Here is an 18,651-nt window from a genome sequence, read left to right on the forward strand (position 1 = left end):
CCCCTGTGCCACTTCGTGTGCAGACCGGCAGGGGGCAGGTGTTCAGGAATCGTGGGGATGGCTGACAGGTCATTTCAAATGCTGTGTCTCAGGGGGGGTGAGGGCTGCAGTTGCAGAGACCTCCTTGTGTTGGGGACAGGCCCAGTGACCCCTGCCTGCTGGGTAGCCACTGTAGCTGGGGGGCACCCCTACCCAGCTTCCGCTGAGCCTGGCTTTTCCAGGCCCACACCCCTCCCCACTGCCCCAGCACCAGCAGGCAGGTGCACAGTGGTTTGATTTTCCTGTGACTTTCCTCCAAGTCAGCAAGGTTTCCCCGGTGCCCCGCCCACTCCCCAGAGTAAGGAGCCCCGGTTTAATTTGCGGTTAGATGTCTGTTAAGATTGCGTCCACTTCCCAAGTCAGCACTTAATTGGCAAGGCACTTGATTTAACAGCGTGGGAGCCTCCACCGGAAAAATGGCTTGAATAAATCACTGCCTGACGCCAGAAAATAGATATAATCTCAGCATTAACTACATTAATAGTAGCAGGAGCCGAATTAAGAAAGCCATAAAGCATGGGCGGGGGGCATAAATTACGGCCCAGCTCTGTCCCGAGGCTGTCCCGAGGCGTGCCTCTGCTTGGGGGCGGGGCGGGGGAGGTGGTCCAGTCCCGGCCCCGCCCCGGCCCCGGCCCCGCCCCCCAGCTCCCGGGTGGGGCGGGGCCGCTCTGTCTGGAGGCCTAGCTGCCCCCGCAGTGCCCCGTGGGGGTCTGAGGCTTGGGGCGCCTGGCCCACGTACACACCCCCACCCCGCTTCCCCATCCCCGCCCCCACCCCAGGCCTGGCTCTGCCTGAGGCCGTGCCCCAGGGTGCTGGCAAGGTGCTGGCGTGAGTCAAGGACAGCAGTAGAGGAGCTCCCTCGGCTGCAGACTGCCGACTTGAAGGCTTCTTGGAGGAGGCAGGCACAACTCCGGGGGTTTCGTACCCCTCAGGGGGGGCAGTTCAGGGTGCGCTCATCCCCCTGCTGTTTTGTCTAGGCCAGTTCCGCTGCCCCCACCCTTCTGGGGCAGCCCCACTGCCACAGCCTGTCCCACACTTGAGTGGAGGAGGATGTTGTCCAGTTTGCTTTTTTCTAAGATCATTTATTTGTTTATGCATTTACCTGTCAGAGAGAGCGCGTGCGTAGGCAGGCCCAGCCGCAGGCAGAGAGAGAGGAGGAAGCAGGCTCCCCACTGCGCAGGGAGCCGGGCCAGGGCTCGATCCCAGGACGCCGGGATCATGACCTGAGCCAAAGGCAGCCGCCTAACGACCGAACCACCCAGGCGCCCCAGGATGCTGTCCAGTTTTAATTTCAGTTTCATTCCCGTTATTGGTCAAGTTCAGCATTCTTTATGTTTATGTTCATTTGCCTCCAGCCTGTTTCTTACAAGTTTGCAGGACTCGCATGTGTTCAGGGTGTCACCGTTTGTGTTCCCAAGATGATCCACTGTTCGTTCCTCAGTTTGCTCGGTTTGAATCGGCCCTCCCGCCTTCCCGTTAAAGTTAAGAGGGTTTCTAGCAGATCTTCTTGCTTTTCTGAGTACTTTAATCTGTCAGTCTCCTAAGACTTGGTTGATGTGCTTGGAACAGCCTTCTCCAGCCCGAGGTTACAGGAGTTCAGGTAGAACTCAGTTCCTTCTGGTGCTGCGGTTTCAAGTTGTACGTTCGAAATTTTCATCTAGGAGCTCCTGGGAGGCTGAGTGGGTTAAGCCTCTGCCTTTGGCTCGGGTCATGATCTCAGGGTCCTGGGCTCTCTGCTCATCAAGGAGCCTGCTTCCTCCTCTCTCTCTGCCTGTCTCTCTGCCTGCTTGTGATCTCTGTCAAATAAATAAAATCTTTAAAAAATTAAAAAAAAAACTTTAATCTACCTGGAATTTATTTAGAGATATGGTATAAGATTTTTTTTTTTTTTTAAAGTATATTTTGACAGAGAGATCCCAAGCACTGGGCAGAGAGGCAGGCAGAGAGGGAGGGGAAGCAGGCTCCCTACTGAGCAGAGGACCCGATGCGGGACTCAATCCCAGGACCTTGAGATCGTGACCTGGACTGAAGGCAGAGGCTTTAACCCACTGAGCCACCCAGGCGCCCCTAGTTTCTCTTTTTTTTAAGATTTTATTGATTTGACAGTGAGCGAGAGAGGGAACGCAAGCAGGGAGGAGAGGGGGAGCAGGCCCCCCACGGAGCAGGGAGCCCCAGGTGGGGACTTGACCCCAGGACCCAGGAGTCCCCCCAGGCGCCCCTCATCTTGTTTAATAGTTATCTGATTGTCTAGGCCATTCGTTACCTCTTAGGGTTTTGCCATTGTTTGAAAATGTCCCTTTTATCTTGTACAAATGCTTGTTCCAGAACGTGGCTTTCTGCACGGCTGTTCCTCTTTGGTCTTCCCTGTTTAAGGCCTTCTTGTTTGTCTCTTCAGTGCTCAGAGCTGTAGACTTCTTACCCTGCGCACAGCCCCCCAGGTCAGACAGGGGCTGTGCACTTCCTGCCTTGCCTCCAGGTCCCGCTCACGCCCCTCCCACACCCCATCTCACCCCCACAGAGGACCGCTCGGCCTTTCTCCATCCCCGCAGGCTCCGCCTCGACGTTCTCGAGCCTCCGGAACAGAATCCTGCAGGAGGCACTGTTCGCTGTCTGACGTCCTTCGCCCACCGTGGGCTACACGGAGTTGCCCCGACAGACTCATGAGCTGCGCCCCTGACCCCCTGTCGCTGTACGTGGGGTTGGGGGCCTTTCGAGAAAAAATCAAGGTTAAATGAAGTCACGGGGGTGGGGGAGCCCTACTGTAATAGGACTGGAGTCCTTACAGGTAGAGGAAGAGACCCCAGAGCTGGCTGGCTGCCGGCGTGCGGAGGAGGCCTGTGTGACGACACAGGGAGCATGTGGGGCCTTCCCTGCAACCAAGGGGGCTAGACTTGGGGCCCCCAGAACTGGAAGAAAATGGGTTCCTGCTGTGTGAGCCACCCAGTCTGTGGCGCTGTCTGCCACCCAGGCCAGCTGAGACCGTGTTCTCAGGTCCGCGTGCAACACTGTGGGTAGCGATAGCATCTTCTTTTCCCTCGAGGTATGTGGACATAGTGCAGATTGGTCACCTGTGCGATGACACGTTCACGTCACATTTCTAGTCTTTGCTGCACCCTGGTCTTGTTGGGCCTGTCGCCGACTGACCCAGAACCCTGGTTTCTGTGGACTTGCTCCGGGGGTGGGGGGGGTTGGTGTGCCCCGCTGCGGTAGGTCGGGATGGGCTGTGGTGGATGTCCTCGTCTGCGCACTCTCGGCAGGAGGAGAGCACTCCAGCCCCCATGGCCTCGGCAGCACCTGGGGCCCCGTTTTCCCCGCGGCTGCAGGCTGCAGGGGTGCACTGGCGTCTCAGCCAAGCCTGGTTTGTAGATGGGAGCCAGGGCAGGGAGGGACGGGGTGGGGAGAGCCTCCCGCAGACGCCACGCCCACCGCGCAGCTGATATGGGGCTTGGCCCCGTGATCTGGGGATCGTGACCTGAGCAGAAACCAAGGGTCGGACGCTCAGCCGCCGGAGCCCCCAGGGGGCCCGGGGACACGTTCAGTGAAGTGGGCACTCAGTCTGGTCAGTGTCCAGGGACTGGAGACACTGCTGTGTCCTTACGGCTGCCTGTCTTCATCTCTCCCAAGCACTGTTCTCCCAGATGTATGTTAGCGCTGGCTCAGTTTCTCAGCCTTTCCCGGGCGATCAGCCTCTGAACCAGCCGTACTGAATCTTACTCCCCTGCCCTGCCCTGCCCGCTGCAGCCGGCTGGTCACACGTCTGTCCTGCCCTCCGTGCTGCGTGGGCCAGCTGCCGGGTTCCCTCGGTCTGGAGGTTTGTGCTGAGTTCCGCCCTTGTGTTGGCTCATCCTGTGCGTGGAGTTCTGGGGGCGAGGACCATTTCAGGGCTTGGGGGATGGTCCGCTGGGCCTCCACGTGAGCAGTGAACGGGGTGAAGGGGGCAGGGAGAGGAAGGGAGGGAGGCCCTGAGGACAGACAGAGAAGCCAGTGGGAGACACAGACGGGGGGGATGGGCGAGGACCAGAGGAAGGGCCCACCCTGCCCCTCACAGGCCGTCACGGGCCAAGGCGGTCTTGGGCTGACAACCCAGTCCAGAGGGTGACACGGGGACATGGGATGGAGGGCCCCGCCCCAGGCTGCTCAGCCTGAGCGCCTGCCCTCCGCCCCCCACGAGCTGGACTTGGTGGAGCGCGGGGGGCCCCCGAGACCCGGTGACGCGTGGCTTCTGCCGCTGACACACAGACACCAGTAGCGGCAGCTGAAGTGCATTTTCAGAGTGTCAGTTTATGGAGAATTTGACTTTTCATCTCGTTGTTTATTAGGCTCTTAAAGGGAAAGCTTGTAATGCATCCATTGATCGAAATACCGATTGAGTAGCCGCGAGCACATGAAGCAGTCCCAGCCCCTTGTGGCGCAGCGGCCGCCTGTGTCGCGGGGCTGGCACGATGAGCGTAGCCCGCCGGCTGCACACTGGCCGGGCGCTCTGCGTCGCTTGGAGAGCTGCGGGACAGGGGCAGCCTCAGCGTTGAAGCCTTCAGGTGACCCCCAGGTCAGCCCAGGAGCTGTGGGAGTCGGGACCCCCCACTGCCCCTCCAGGGCCGCGGTCAGGTGCTCGGCCTCCACTGTGGGCCAGCTCCCCTCTGGGCGCATCCTGCCCCTCCTGCCCGGCCCGGGTCACACAGTCCCCCTGGGCCTCCACTCCTGCCCAGGCCCATCTCCCCTGTCTGCTGCGAGATGGGTCCTGGAAGGCCAAGCCGTCGGCCTGGCTCTGTACCAGCGTGGCCCGAGGACGCATGGGCAGGTCAGCACCCCGAGCCAGCTGTGGGGTGTGCGGCCCCCACTGGGCTTGGAGCCCCGCCCCAACTCACTGGGAGCTGGGGGGGGTCCCTGGAGCAGCTGCGCCTCATTTGGGAGGAACCGTTGTGCCGTTGGAGGAGGGTCTGCGGAGGGCAGGCAGCCAGCCGCCGCGAGGCCTGTGCCATCCACTAGGTCCCTGGCCGCTGAGCCCTGCTGAGACCCTTCCCGGAGGCCCGCACCTTGGCCATCCTCTCCCTTCCTGCCCGGCCGGTCCTGCACAGGCCTCTCCCCCCCAGAGCTCTGCTCACAGCCTCCCGCAGCCGCTCCAAGCGGGGTCCAGCGTGGGGACACGCTCCCACCCTGCGTGCCGGGCGGAGGTGGCGCCCGTCAGCGCTTCCGCGGAAAGCCCACTTAAGCATTTTGCAGCCTGTCACGGTGTCGGCTGAGCCTGACCTACTTGGGATCCGTGGTGCCGAGCCGCCTCCCCCGGCTCTCGGCTTCTGCTGACGGCGCACTCCCGGCTCGCCTCGAAGCTTCGCACAACCGTGCTCCATTTCCTGAAAAATGCTTCCCCGCTTGTTTTCTCTCCCTGGACAGCCTGCCACCTCCTGCACGGTCAGTGCAGGCTGACATGGCCTGTCCTGGAGGCCGCTGGGTCCTCGGCCACGCATGGTCACCCCCGCCCCCAGCCCACGAGGATGGGAGGTCGAGCTCTGTCCCGGAGCCAGGTCCAGCCCCTCCGCCAGCAACCCACGGCCTCAGCCCTCTGCTGCTCCCTCCTCTGCCCGCCCAGCCCTGGGCAGTGGCCACAGCCTCCCGACTCCAGTCCACCCACCCACGTTGCTCACGTCCAAGGGTCCGGGCCCCTGGGTGCTTCCTCCAGCACTGCCGGCTGTGCATTCAGGCCCGTCTCTCTGCCCAGCACAGGTGTCCTTTCTGCATCTCTCACCTGGCCTGAACTCCAAGGGGCCTGCAGGCTATGGGACCCCGGCCCCTAGCTCCTGCTGCCCACAGCAACGTGGCTCTTGGTGGGGGGTCCCTGCGAGCCTTCGGGGGGTCGAGGAAGGCTTCCTGAGGACCCAACGTCGGAGCTTGGTCACAGGGGTGACCCTGACCGCAGCCATCCAGTGTGCGTGTACAGAGGTCCAGGCAAGGCCCGGCAGGACACACACCACACTCATGCTCCGCAGCACTTTCCAGGAAGCGGAACTGCTCAGCGTGGCTGGAGTCCTGGCTGGTGGGGGCATGTGGGGACAGTGGTCCCTGAGGACCAGACAGCCCCAACAGCAGCGTCTCCCGGCAGACCTCCCCAGGAGGGGCATGGGGGCCGCTGCACGGTGTCAGTGGAATGGGGACGAACTTGCTCACGCAGGCTGTTTCCAAACCAGCTGGTTTGGTGAGATGGGGGTGCAGGTGCCCCGAGGAAGCTGTAAATCAGGGTGGGGACCCCCAGCCTGCGTCTGGGGAGAGAGTGGGCCAGCATCAGTGAGGTAGGTTTCCTTGGTGACTGTGGTCACTGGCTGGGTAAGGGTCCGAGGAGCAGGAGTCCGTGTGGAAGGTAGGGAACAGACAGTGGCATGTCCAGGGTCCGGGAGTCTCCCCAAGGGGTTGGGAAGAATCCATCAGCAAAAACACCTCTGTGTGCCTGGCAGGTGCCCTCCGGTGATTTCCTGTCTGGACACAGGACCTCTGTCCTGCACGCAGATCTGTGCCCAGCCTTCATGTGGCTCCTTGGCCTGGCCCTGTCCCCAGGAGGAGGGCCTGTCCCACCCTCTCTGGGTCCACGTGGCCTGGGAAGGGCTGCCGTAGGCCCTTGTGCTCTGTGCTATTTCCTTAGGAAAACCCAAGGCCTGAGTGAGTCCGAATGGGTGCTGGGGCCGTCCAGCTCCACTGTGGCCATGCAGGTTGGCCAGAGGTGGGATCCATTTAAGGTGCCGTCGGACCTGCCGAGGAGGTCTGGGCATCTGGGCACCGTCCCCCGTGTGGGACTTCCCCTCGCCCACTTACACCCGAGTCTGCTCTCAGTCGGGAGCGAACCTTCCCCAGGCCTTCACCTGACCTGGCCTGGGCAGGCTGCCTGTGCGTCCCTCCCCCAGGTCTGGGGTGCAGAGCGCAGCACCCCTGCAGGGCTCTGGGAGGGGCTGCTCTTTATCCAGTCCCGTGACCGGGGAGGGCAGGGTGCTAGTGCTCACGTGTGCACCTGTGTTTGGGAGCTGCTGTGCCCGTCCGGCCCCTCGTGCACACCTGCGCATGGGTGGTACCACCACCAATGCCTGGGACGGGCCTGCCTCGCCCGGCAGCCTGAGCCCCAGACCCGTGGCCGGGGGCGCCCCGCGGACAGGGGTGGGGGCCCTGTGGACCTGCCGTGGCGGGTGGTTATGGGATGCTCGCAGGGGCGGGGAGTGTTCGTGTCCAGGGTCGGCCCTCCAAGCCCTTGGAGGGCGGGGGCGCCCTGGCAGATGGATGGGGTGAACTGCCCTGCAGGCCGAGCAGGGCACACACCACGCTCATGCCCGGCTTCTCGGCGCAGGCCTCCCTCGGCCTTGCCCAGACCCTCACCTCCCTCCTCTTGGGCACCTTGGCCCGAGGACCATCCACACCTGGCACGGCAGAGCACCTTGCCGGGCTCCGCGTCCTCGGGCTCGTACTTGCCAGCTGCTGTCCAGGCCCCAGGCCCCAGGCACGTGGACAGCTTTTCTTCTTAAACCGACTTTTGTGGTGTGTGTGTCTGTCTCCCCCTTACCACTGCTATTCATTTAAAGTGTTATCTCCCCCCACCCGTTCCTCGTGCCCCCCGGGGGGGGGGTGAGGGGGCCCAGCCCTCACCCTGGTGTAGTCAAGGTTATGGTGATAAATCCTGGGGCATTGTCACTTCTATTCGGAGTAAATTGGCTGGCCGCTTTCGGGCTGAAGGAAAGATAATTTGCTGTAGTATTTCAAATGGATTAGAAATGGATTTGAAGGGAAAGTTCATGCCTCCCATTACAAAGGCGAGAAAGAGAACTATCTTAAGGCACGGTTCCCTCCCTGGCCTTCATTATCCACGCTTAATACCTTTCCTATTTTCCAGCGTTAATGAAATTTCCTGGCGGCGTGGGCCTGCCGGACGGATGGGAGAAGCCTTTAGATCTGAGGCTCCTGTTGTAGAAAAGGAATTACAGGGCCCTCGCCGCGAGGGCAGGAGCGCTCTCCGGGTCCTTGGCCCGGCTATTATCTCATTAATTTTATCCCCTCTTCTCAATGCAGTTGGTTTCCAAAGCCTGTCCTCTCCATTAGGGTAACAATTTACTGGAGTGCTGTGACACCACGGCAATGAGAAGCTACAAGGCAGCCCCTTGCCCGCCCAGTGCCCGCCTGGCCACAGGTCCCGAGTCAGTGAGCGGGCCCGGCAGGGGGAGGGCAGGACTGAGGTGGTCTGTGCGGCCGCAGGCTGCTGGGTTGGCTCTGCCTGGGCAGGTGGGCCCTTCCGCAGCCCCACACCCTTGGGCAGGCAGGGTCCCTCGGCCTGCGGGGGTCCCTCGGCCAGATGCATAGGCCGCAAACCCTGGGCGGGGGCGTGAGAACGGAAGAGGCGCTAGGCCTCCCGGCTGCCCCGTCGCCCCCCCCGGTGGCTGACTCTCACCTGGTAATTGCCTTAGAAGCCAGGGGTATGGTTTTTGGTGGAAGAAGTGTGGGATCTATTAGTGCTGTGTGTCCGCAGAAGTCGCCGCAGGACCCAACAACGCGCGGGGCGGGGGGGGGGGAGGGCGGAAGATGCGGCCAGAAAGTCCGTCGTGAAAGGTGCTTCTCTGCAGGAGGGCACTGGGTGTGTCTGGCCCTGGCATCTAGCCTGGCAGCCAGGAGGGCATCCCTGGGGCTCAGTCTTCAGGGTGAGCCGGTAACCGCCCCAGACCGAGGCTCTGTGGGATGGGCTTGGATGGGAGCCGCCTCAGGGCCAGAACGTAATCTCTCCTGAAGCTTTTAGCTGCTTCTGAAGCAAGGTCCTGCCGGCCTTCGTGGGTCCCTCTCTGGGCCTGGCTGCCTCTTTCTGCAGCTTCCGCTGTGTGGCTGCCCCTGGGAGTGATGGTCTCACCCTGTCTGGCCTCAGCCAGGGGCCCCGAGGCGAGCTTCCTTACCCTTCGAAGGGCTGGGTTTCTGGGGATGTGGGGTCCAGAGATGCTGGGCGCAGGTCTGGTTCCCACCCATCCCTCATGGTTTATAGCGTCGGGAGGGCTTGGGTGGCGGTGGTGCAGATGGGGGCTGGCTGAGGGTGGTGGCCCAGGAGTGGGGGGTCCGTGCCCCAAGGGAAGAGGCAGCTAAGAGTGGCATCCTCAGTCCTGTGAGCTGCTGTCGCACAGCTTCGGGGCAGGGCCTTTTGGGAGGTCTGGGGCCTGGCCCTGAGGAGTGAGTGAGTGGTGGGCAGGGGCCGGCCTTGCTGCCGTTCCGCAGCCTCCAGGCTGAAGGAATGGAGGCTGCCCAGGCCTGGCCCTGGCCCAGATGGGTGTACAGAGGGGCAGCTGCCTTGTCGGTGGGGAGACCGCGGAGGGCTCTGGACACCGCGCGGCTGGGGGCTGGGGCTGGAGGGGGCCCGTTGCCCTCTGGCCCAGCGAGCCGTGGTGGCCCCAGCCTTAGGTCCGGCTCTCAGCTCCGGGTATTAGGACGCCGGCCGAGTTGCGCACTGTGGACGTGAGCACAGCTCCTGCAGAGGGCTCGGGGTTCTGGGGCAGGGCCCCACGGAAGATGGCCCTGCCCAGCTCCACCTTGGCCTGGCCTCTGAGTGACCCAGAGGACAAAGCATATAGGACACATAGATGCCCCGGGCCCAGGCTGAGCAGAGCTGGGGTCCCTGGGTCTGGGGAAAACCTGGGCGTCTGTCTGCCTCCCCCGGAGGGTCCCCGCCCACCCACCCTCTTCCTGCCAAGATGCACCCTGTGTGGGGACACCTGGAGCCTGTAAGGGCGTGAACAGCATGAGCCAGGCTGGCCGGGGTCCCTTGGCAGGATTTTTTCCCCGAGATCGGTGTTTGTCAACTTGAATTTTAATTAAAGAAAACTGGGTTAAGTACCATCGGGCTGCAGCGTCCTCCTCAGCACTCCCCGCCTGGCCTTGTCTTACGCCGCAGCTTTGAGTCCCCTGAGTGCCCGGCTCACTTGTGCACGGTGGCCTCTCTAACGTGCCCTCAGAGGCTTTGCGCTGGCAGGAGTCACCCACAGATGGCAGAGAGACCAAGGCCCGGGGGACCCTGGGGCTAAGCGGGTGGGGGCAACTGCACCCCAGAGTGGGGCTGCTCAGCTCTCCGCACTCAGCTCCAAGCAGGTGCGCTGGGGCAGCCCCCGCAGCCTGTGTGCCTGGATGCCTCAGGGCCTGCCCCGTCCCCGGGTGCCCAGACTGGTGTCCGCTGCAGATGGGGATGGCCATTCATGTGCTGCGGGACCATGGGAGAGCCCCGCACGGGCCGGACCACCTTCCTGCTTTAGCCAGGTCCCCGCGCTGGTGGAGGTGCTGCTGTGAGGACTGCCCCCTCGCCCTGCCCCTCCTGCCGCCCAAGGGCTCTGGGGCCCACAGGCCCAGACCTGCCAGTGGGCACGGTGTGTGCACTCGGTGGTAACGACATTATGAACAGAGTCTGGGCTATTATGGAATTAAGGTTAATTTGCATAAACAAATTACTGCTGAAATGAGTCCTGGGGGGGAGGGCCTTGTCCCCTCATTTCGGTGGCCGCCTGCCCATGTGACAGCTGGGAGGGAGCAGGTCAGCCCTGGCCTGGGGTGCTGGCCTAGCACCCCAAGCCTGGGGGCCTACAGCCGCTGCCCGCGGCGGCCGTGGTGTCTGCAGGGGGACGCCTCTCGAAGCGGGGGCATCTGGGGCGTCCTCCCAACCCACTCTGTCCTTGGCTTCCTGGTCCGGCTGGGGTAGGGCCTGGGACCTGGTTGGAGGAGAATGCGGAGGGAGGGAGTGGTCAGGTGGCCACTGGGGCCATCCAGGTACACGTCTGCTCTCCTGGCCCGGGTCAGCCACTCCGCTCATCGCAAAGGCTGTCCCAGACCTCTTCAGCCAGTGACTTTAAGGTGCCTCCAGTCTTTCCCCCAAAGAGCTTGCCTGGACGGGGCTCTGTGAGGCTGTGCCCTCCCTCTCTCCATGCTGGGCTCTCACGCGGTGGACAGAAGGGACAGGCAGTAGAGCCTGCTGGCCCGAGCAGCCTGGGTGGCCTGCACTGGGGCAGCATGTGGGGGAAGATGTTCCCGGGCGGTGGTGTGGACCACCAGCTGCGGTGTGGATTCTCAGGGGACTTGCCTGTGACGCCCTGCCCAAGGGGCCTGGACAATCCCGGCCCAGCAGCGTATGTGCTGGAACGGGGGACGCTCGTGCCCTGCTTGTGCCCTTTCTGCTCACCTGTGGGGCGGGGAGGAGGGGAAGGGACAGACCGTGGGGCCGTGGGGCCGGACACACCGGGGTCTCCCTGTCTCCACAGGTCTCTGGTGCTGAACCGCCTGCGCCCCGCTGCCGGGGGCGGGAAGGGCCAGACCAGCTCCCCTCGGTGGCGAAGCAGAGGCTTCCGCTGCATCGGAGGCGTCCTGTACAAGGTGTCGGCCAATAAGCTCTCCAAGACCTGCGGCCGGCCCGGCGGCGACAGCGGGAACAGGCCACTCCTGCGCACAGGTGAGGCTCCTGCCGGGGGCTTTGCTCCCCGCCCGTGTGTGCTCACGAATGGCGGCCTAGGCTTATGGGGCACCCAGGCGGGCGGGCCTGGGCGAGTGATTGCTTCCCAGACGGGCCTGTCCCAGGCCAGGCGTTCGTTCGTGGTACCGTTTGGTGCTTCCGGGGACTCCGAGGCTGTTCCTGCTGGAGCTGACGGCCGGCCGGAGCAGTGGGGCCCGCATGGGGTGGGGGTCCACGGCTTCCACGTCCCCAGGGAAGCCCCCGAGCACACGGCCTCATGCTTGGCTGAGCAGGTCCCGTCTCTCCATGTTTCGCTCCCAGATAAAGGAGATGGGCCAGGCACGGGGAGCGCGGCCCTCGCGGCTGAACACCTGGGGCCGTGGCGCCCCTAATCTCATTGGCAACGCCCCCAACTATATCTGGAGGCCGCGCTGCCACCGCGCCCGCAGCCTGGAGAAACAGGCCAAGGAGAAGGAAATGCTTTGGATTTGCTTATTATACAAATTAACTAGATAATACTTCGGTTTCAGTCCAATTTTACCCCCATCCTTTTCTGCCAAGAAAAAAAGGGTGAGGTGGCAGGCAGTATGGGACAGCAGAGGCCCAGCGGCAGGACGCGGGGGCCCTTCCCGGAAGCCCTTGCCCAGCTGTGTCCCCAGGGCCTCTGTCTGTGGGACTATAGGGAGGGAGGCATGGGTTGCCTGGCTGCCTTTTTCCAGACGGAGCGCCCTGGCCAAGGCCCAAAGGCCATGACGCTGCTCTTCCTCTGTGCTCCTGTTGCCTGGTCCCTTTCGAGGGACCGGACTGTGTGGTCTGAGGGCCTCCGGAGGCTCACCTGGTGGAGGAACAGGTCCAGAGCATCGGCTGGGCCTCCTCCCAGGGCCTGCTCAAGAGTTACTCTGAGCCTCCGACCCCCGGGGCTCGGCAGGCCTCGGCATCAGTGTTCGTGGTCCTTGAGGCCGCACACAAAGCAGCTGGTCCTTTGCAGAGCTGTCCCTAGCCAGGCTGGTGTCTGCACAGAGCCGGAGAGAGCTCTGGGCCGCCTGTCTGTGGAGCGACGTTCTGCTCGGCCTGACTCGGGAGCCTTCTCTGTGGGTCTCACCCACTGCCCCAGCCTCCCCCGGTCTCCTTAGTGAAGGGCCCCAGCCGGCCTTTCCCGTCCATCATCCTTTCTGCCCTGGACTGCCACCCTGACCCCACAGCCGACCCAGCAGGCAGGACTCGGACTTTGTTCCCTGCTGTCCTCCTTTGGAAGCTGAACGGAGCTTATGGGGTGGGGGCAGGCATTCTCCTGCCATTGCCTGAGCCAAGCACGTCACAGGGCCACACCCCTTTGAGCTCCCTGCCCTCCAGGTCAGCCCCAGTGATGCCCTGTGCTGCGTACTCACGTCAGGTCTGAGGGCCCCCCCCCCCGGCCTGTCCAGACGCCATTGGCCGTCCCGGCATCCACACCGTCTACGTGCAGGGACCCAGACGTGGGTTACAGCTTGGCTACACTGGCCCTCACCGGCACCCTGCTGCCCATGTGCCCTGGGCTGCGTGGGGGCCCCTCCACATGGACCCCAATGGGCCTTTGGGGTTGGGGCTGGCGCCTGAGGTCCATAGTGGGAGGAGAGGTGCCCGGAGACAGGAAGCGGCAGGTTTGAACCGCTTGGCCACTGCTCGAGGGGAGGGTACAGGCGAGGCGGTGGAGGGGCTGCGAAAGGGGCCCGCGTCAGGGCTGTGGGCCGCTCCCTCCCTCTGCGGCACTCGCCTCACGGCACCAGAGCCAGCAGCTGTCCTGTGTCTCCCCAGGGAGGGAGGACGCCTCGCCCAGCCCACTCCCTGCCGGGCTGACTCCGTGCAGTCACGCCGTCCCCCTCCGGTGAAGTGTGGCCTTGCCTGGCCTCCAGGCTCACCTTCCCCAGCCTCCTGGCCTCGGGGCCCCGCAGGGAGCAGTGCAGGGATGACAGAGGCCTCCAGGGCCAGGTGGGCTCCCAGGAGGCCCCCCTCATCGGCTGCTAGGAGACAGTGCGGGGGCCAACCTGGGGCAGGTGCGAGCAAGTAGGTAGGTATGAGCCAGAGCCGGAGCGCGAGCCCGAGCCGGAGCCCGAGCCCAAGAGACCACCTGCCGCCTGCGGCTCCAGCTGCCAGGACCCCTGTGTGGGGGCTGCCTCCTTGCTGTGAGGCAGGTGGGGTGTTCCCAGCTGCAGGAGCGCCCACTGACCAGCGGCCTCCTTAGTCCAATGATAATTAAAGGAATACATTTTCTCCTTTGGTGTCAGCAGAACTTGGACTTCTGGCAGGAGGGTACAGCCCGCCCCCCTCTCCTCCTGGCTTTTCCTCCAGGCTGCTTCCCGCTGCGGGGCTTCTGTGGGGTGGTGTCAGCCCTTGTGTGGGGTCCCGGGCCATGGGGAGGGGGGTGGCAGGGAGGGAGATGCAGAGCCTTGTCCACACCCTCCTCCCCAGGGTCCAGGGTCTGCCCAGCCAAAGGGTCTGCTGGCCCTGTGATCTCTCCCCAGGGGCGCCCAGGTGTGGGCTTGGCTCACGCTCCTGGTGGGGTGTTGTTGGGGTTCCTGCAGCAGAGCAGAGGTCCCGCGTCCATCGCCAGAGCCCCTCCCTGGTCCAGGCTGCATGGTTGGCTCCCGGTCCCGGAGTGAGGCGGGTCTGTAGTCCCTGCTTCTCACTGGCCGCCACACTCCCTTGGGCAGGTCACGGGGCCCTGTGCCTCATCTCCTCCCATGTGACCTGCTGACCCCGCCTGTGTGCTGAGAAGCCACCCAGGACCAGCGTGAGAGGGCTCAAGAGAGACCCCCCCCCCCAGCCAGGCGGCCATGGCCCCACCCTGCTGCCTCCCTCCCTTACCAGTGCCTCTTCCTGGGACTCCCCCTGCCCAGGGCCATGATTTCTGGGAAGGGTGAGTCCCGCAGGGGTGTGTAGGGCTGAGCCCTGCCTGGCCACTCCCTCTGACCCCAGAGCCCCTGCATGGGGCTCCCCAGCCTGGGAAGGGTGAGGCGCTCCCTGGTGTGGACGGGCGGGGTGGGGCCGCCAGCAGAGCGCATGGTGTCTATTTTGGGAAGATCCCGGGGCAGCGCAAGCGCAAGCGCAAGCTCTCCAGCCTGCCGAGGGTTTTCAGCTGAGCCCTGTAGCACCCCTCAGAACCCGAGGCCTCTTTCCCAGCCAGCTACTTTATGTGCATTTTTTAACACTGCGCCACTGCAGGCGGATGGCTGCCTCCCACTGTGAGCCCTACACCAGCATTTTTTAAGAGCAAACTGTGGAGTCTAGGGGAGTAAACCCGCCCCACCCTGCCCCGCCCCCTCAGAGGCCAGGCCTGGGGGCCCAAGTCTGACAGGCAGACACGTGTTGACAGCGGTCCCTGGCGGGAGCAGACAGCACCACAGCGGCTGGAGGACAGCCTGGGCAGCCGTGTTCTCTGCCACCATCCGATGACGCTCTGTCAACCCCGGGCTGTCAGATGTGTGGCACCACGTGCCCCCTGGGCCGGCCTCCGGTGTGAACCCCCAATCAGTATCTCCCGCTTGGGAGCCAGGACGTCACTGCAGCCTGGGGCGGCCCAGCTCCTTCCCCGCCCACCCCCTACCCCCTGCATCAAAAAAACCCCTGGCCTGAGCCTGGGCTAGGGCCACTGGCCAGAGCACCTCCTTCCCACTGGGGGTCTCGCTGCTCAGTCCTGGAAACCCCCCCCTCAGCTTGAGGACATAGAGGCTCAGAGAGGCAGACACCGGCCAGCGCTGGCAGCCAGGAGAGGGTTTGACGGCTAGTAGATACGGAGAGGAGTGACTGAAGGTCCCACCTGGGGGCATAGGGGAGCTTGGACATGGATGGGCCTCAGAAAGCATTGGGATGCTTGTGTGCCCAAGTCTGGAACTCAGGAGAAGGCACTGAGCTGCCTGGGTCCTGGCAAAGGTCGTCCTGGGGAGGTGGAGGGAGGGGCCTCCATGTGGCAGGAGGGCCACCTGCCGGGGCCTCCCATGCAACTCGGATGGGGGCAGCTCAGGGCCAGGCAGCTTGGGGACATCCCTTTTTAAGCCTGGGATGCTTTGTCATTGCCTCAGGTCCCTAGGATTTCTGGGTGATGTCATTTCTGCCTCTTACCAGCAGATCCATTTCAGCAGCTGCTTGTGGGAAACTGAATCTGGTCTGAAAACGTGCGCGTGCGTGCGCGCGCGCGTGTGTGTGTGTGTGTGTGTGTGTGTGTGTATGTGTGAGAGAGAGACACGAACCTCCGGCCTCTGTGGCCACCTGAGCAGTCTCTGGCCCCGACCTGCCTGCCGTGGCCCTGGAGGGCAGTGACCTTGAGCCTGAAAGGGAGGCAGGAGGGTGTACGTTAGTCTGGACTCCCTCCCGCTTCTCAGGCAGGACACGCGATGCCCACCTGCTCCTTGTCCCCTGCTGCCCTAGCCACCCCCCCCAGCCCAGCCCAGCCCACCTGCTTCCTTCTTGTCACCTCTGGTCATTTCTTGAACAGCTCCCCTTTGGGCCACAGTCGGTGACCTCAGAGAGGACTTGGTTGGTCTTTGTGCTTAGGGTTTTGAGGAATGGGCCCCTGCCATGGCCAATGAGGGCCTCAGGGCCAGACATGCTTACCTGGGGCCTGTGGAGGCTGAGGGTGGCCCGGGGCTCCCTGGAGAGACTGGGATCGAGGACCTTGGGCTCCACAGCTGCGTCCCTATTGTGCTGTTTCTGTCCTATGACCCTGTCAATACACAAGAGTCCTTCCCCAACACTAGGAAGCCAGGGGGAGTTCCTGGGCCCTGCTCCGGCAGAGGGAGGTGGCAGGGAGCCCCCCCCACCACCCGCACCTGCTGGTCCTGGGACCACCTGCGTTGAGGCGAGGCCCCTGAGCAGCTGCCAGATCTGGTCCCTGGACTAGGCGGCCCGCACCAGGTCGGGTCTGCCAGGGTCTGGGCAGGGTGGGCGACTTCACTCTTAAGGGAGGGCACACAGTCTCCCTTGGGGGGCAGCGGTGCATGTGCCGAGAGTGGGCACCCCGATGGCTGTGCAGAGCGGCTAGGGGGTAACGGGAGAACCAGGCGTGATGCGGCCCCTTCGCCCACAGGCCGCGGGGACCCTGCCGGCAGCTGCAGCCGCTCCCTGGCCAGGTACGTCCCCCAGGGTTGGGCCTGGGGCTCCCGGGTTGGTGGGGTGGGGGTGGGGGTCCCCCGAGGCTGACGAAGCCCCGTCCCTGTCCACAGCCGTGCGGTGCAGCGCAGCCTGGCCATCGTGCGACAGGCGAGGCAGCGGCGGCGCAAGCAGCAGCCGGAGTACTGCATGTACTACAACCGCTTCGGCAGGTGCCACCACGGCCAGCGCTGCCCCTACATCCACGACCCCGACAAGGTGGCCGTGTGCACCAGGTGCCTTTCACCCCCGCACCACGGGCCTGGGGGAAGGGAGTGGGGGGCCGTGGGGGCCGCTTCACACCGCCTCCTGCAGCACCACTGACCCTCTTCGTCCGCGCAGGTTTCTCCGGGGCACGTGCAAGAAGACGGACGGCACGTGCCCCTTCTCCCACCACGTGTCCAAGGAGAAGGTGAGTGCCCCGACGGCCTCCCGCAGCCCCGCCCCCGTTCTCCCCGGCGGGGGACTGGGGGCCTCCCCCCTCAGCCACCATGAGCAAGGGGGACCCTGCACATGGCACCCACCGCGGGGGGCAGAGCCTGGGTGGTGCCACTCCGGGGCCGCCACAAGGTTAAGGGAGGCGGGATTGGCCGAGGCTGCTGCTACAACAGCTTTTCCCCTTGAGGAACTTGAAAAGAATCAGCATTTTTCTCCCTAATAGAGCTTTGAAACTCTGTTGTGAGCAATTTGGAAATTCACGTCGAGTTTCGGGTTCATTAGCTCCGGCTCCGAAGCCGGTGCACATTCTGAGCTGTCTAATGTGGGCGCCGCTCTTGCGCCCTGAATTAATGTTATTGTTATTTGTGTGGACGTGGTGGGTGCGAACAAGGTTAATTGAAACGAGATGCGGTTTCCTCTCGGTAACGGCCGTGCTGACAGCTAGGAGGGGTTCCGTTTGGTGTACGAGTTGGCTTTATTATCCCTTTTTATTAGAGCTAATTTGGGCTCTATATCAAAAGCCACATTAAGGGAATTGTCTGCAGGCTCACAGTGCCAGCCCCGGACGGGCCGGCCCTTCCCCTGTGCGCTGCAGTTAAAAGACAATTAGAAATGAACTTGTGCCCATTACCTCGCCCTGTTTCTTCGCTTTCCCTGCTTCCTGCCCTGGGCTCCCCTCTGCCCTGGCGGGGCTCCGGGCAGGTCTGATGGCGGAGACCCCCTGCCGTGGGGCACAGGAAGGGCAGGTCTGACAGGCAGAGGAGGAGAGGCCCCTACAGGGGTAACCGGCCTGGGAAGGTGGGAGGCCCCCAGGGGACTGACCGGTGGTCAGCGAGGGGCCCCAGAGAGGAGTTGCCTGGCACAGTGGCAACCACAGAGGTCAGGGCGGGCAAGATCAGAGACCCCTCCCTGCTGGTCCTCAGGCCTCAGCTTTCTCTCCCGGTCTAGGGCCGGGGACTCCCATGCTGCCTAGTCCTGCCCAGGCTGCCTGCTCCATGTCTGCCCCCCCGCCCCCATCTTCCCTGGGCCCACCTGCTGGTGGCCAGGGCGCTGGAGACAGACCCCCTGCCACGCCTCCACAGTGCCAGCCTGCGGTCCGGGCAGCCCCAGGCTGCTCCACGGCATCTTCCTGCCTAACCCCAGCCCATCCTTAGGCTTCCCTGGGTGGAATCAGGTCACTAGCCCATGGACGCTGCCAGGTGTCCAGGCAGCTGGCAGATCGGCTGAATTTCAGTCCCTGCAGGCTGCTGCCCTGCCTAGAGTGCCTATGCTCTTGTCCCCTTACCCTCCTGGCCCGTCCCACCACGGCCCCACCACCTGGAAATGGAACACCTGCACCTTAGCTGTCCTGCAGGGGTGTCCAGCTGGGCAGCTTGAGGGCACGCGTGCCCTGCCCGTACAGCTTTGCCTTCTGGGGAAGCTGGGGGTCTGCCTTTGGGGTGGGTAGCCCTCTCCTGGCTTGGCCCCAGGTGCTCTTGGCTCCTGCTGGCCCCCCTTGCTGGCCAGCACTGTGTGTCCGTTTCTCCCTTGGGGAAGGGTCTCTGTGTGGCTCACACCGGGCCTTGGAGCCCCAGGCAGGTCCTTCCCCTTCAGGTGTTCTACTTGTAAAGCGAGGT

The 18,651-nt window shown here is 63.6% G+C and overlaps 1 protein-coding gene across 3 annotated transcripts in view; it reads left to right on the forward strand.

Moving 5' to 3' along the window:
* The window catches only part of ZC3H3 (zinc finger CCCH-type containing 3), an 82,913-nt gene that overhangs the window by 46,458 nt on the left and 17,804 nt on the right, over positions 1–18,651 (forward strand). For all 3 annotated transcript variants that reach the window (XM_045074118.1, XM_045074119.1, XM_045074120.1), the window contains exons 5-8: positions 11,286–11,473; positions 16,536–16,578; positions 16,672–16,833; positions 16,940–17,009. In XM_045074118.1, the coding sequence (XP_044930053.1) occupies positions 11,286–11,473; positions 16,536–16,578; positions 16,672–16,833; positions 16,940–17,009 (463 nt within the window). The remainder of the gene's footprint in view (positions 1–11,285; positions 11,474–16,535; positions 16,579–16,671; positions 16,834–16,939; positions 17,010–18,651) is intronic.

This window comes from Mustela putorius, unplaced genomic scaffold (assembly GCF_011764305.1).
Source record: "Mustela putorius furo isolate JIRA1106 unplaced genomic scaffold, ASM1176430v1.1 tig00537303_pilon_pilon_pilon, whole genome shotgun sequence".
NCBI classification, from domain to species: Eukaryota; Metazoa; Chordata; class Mammalia; order Carnivora; family Mustelidae; genus Mustela; species Mustela putorius.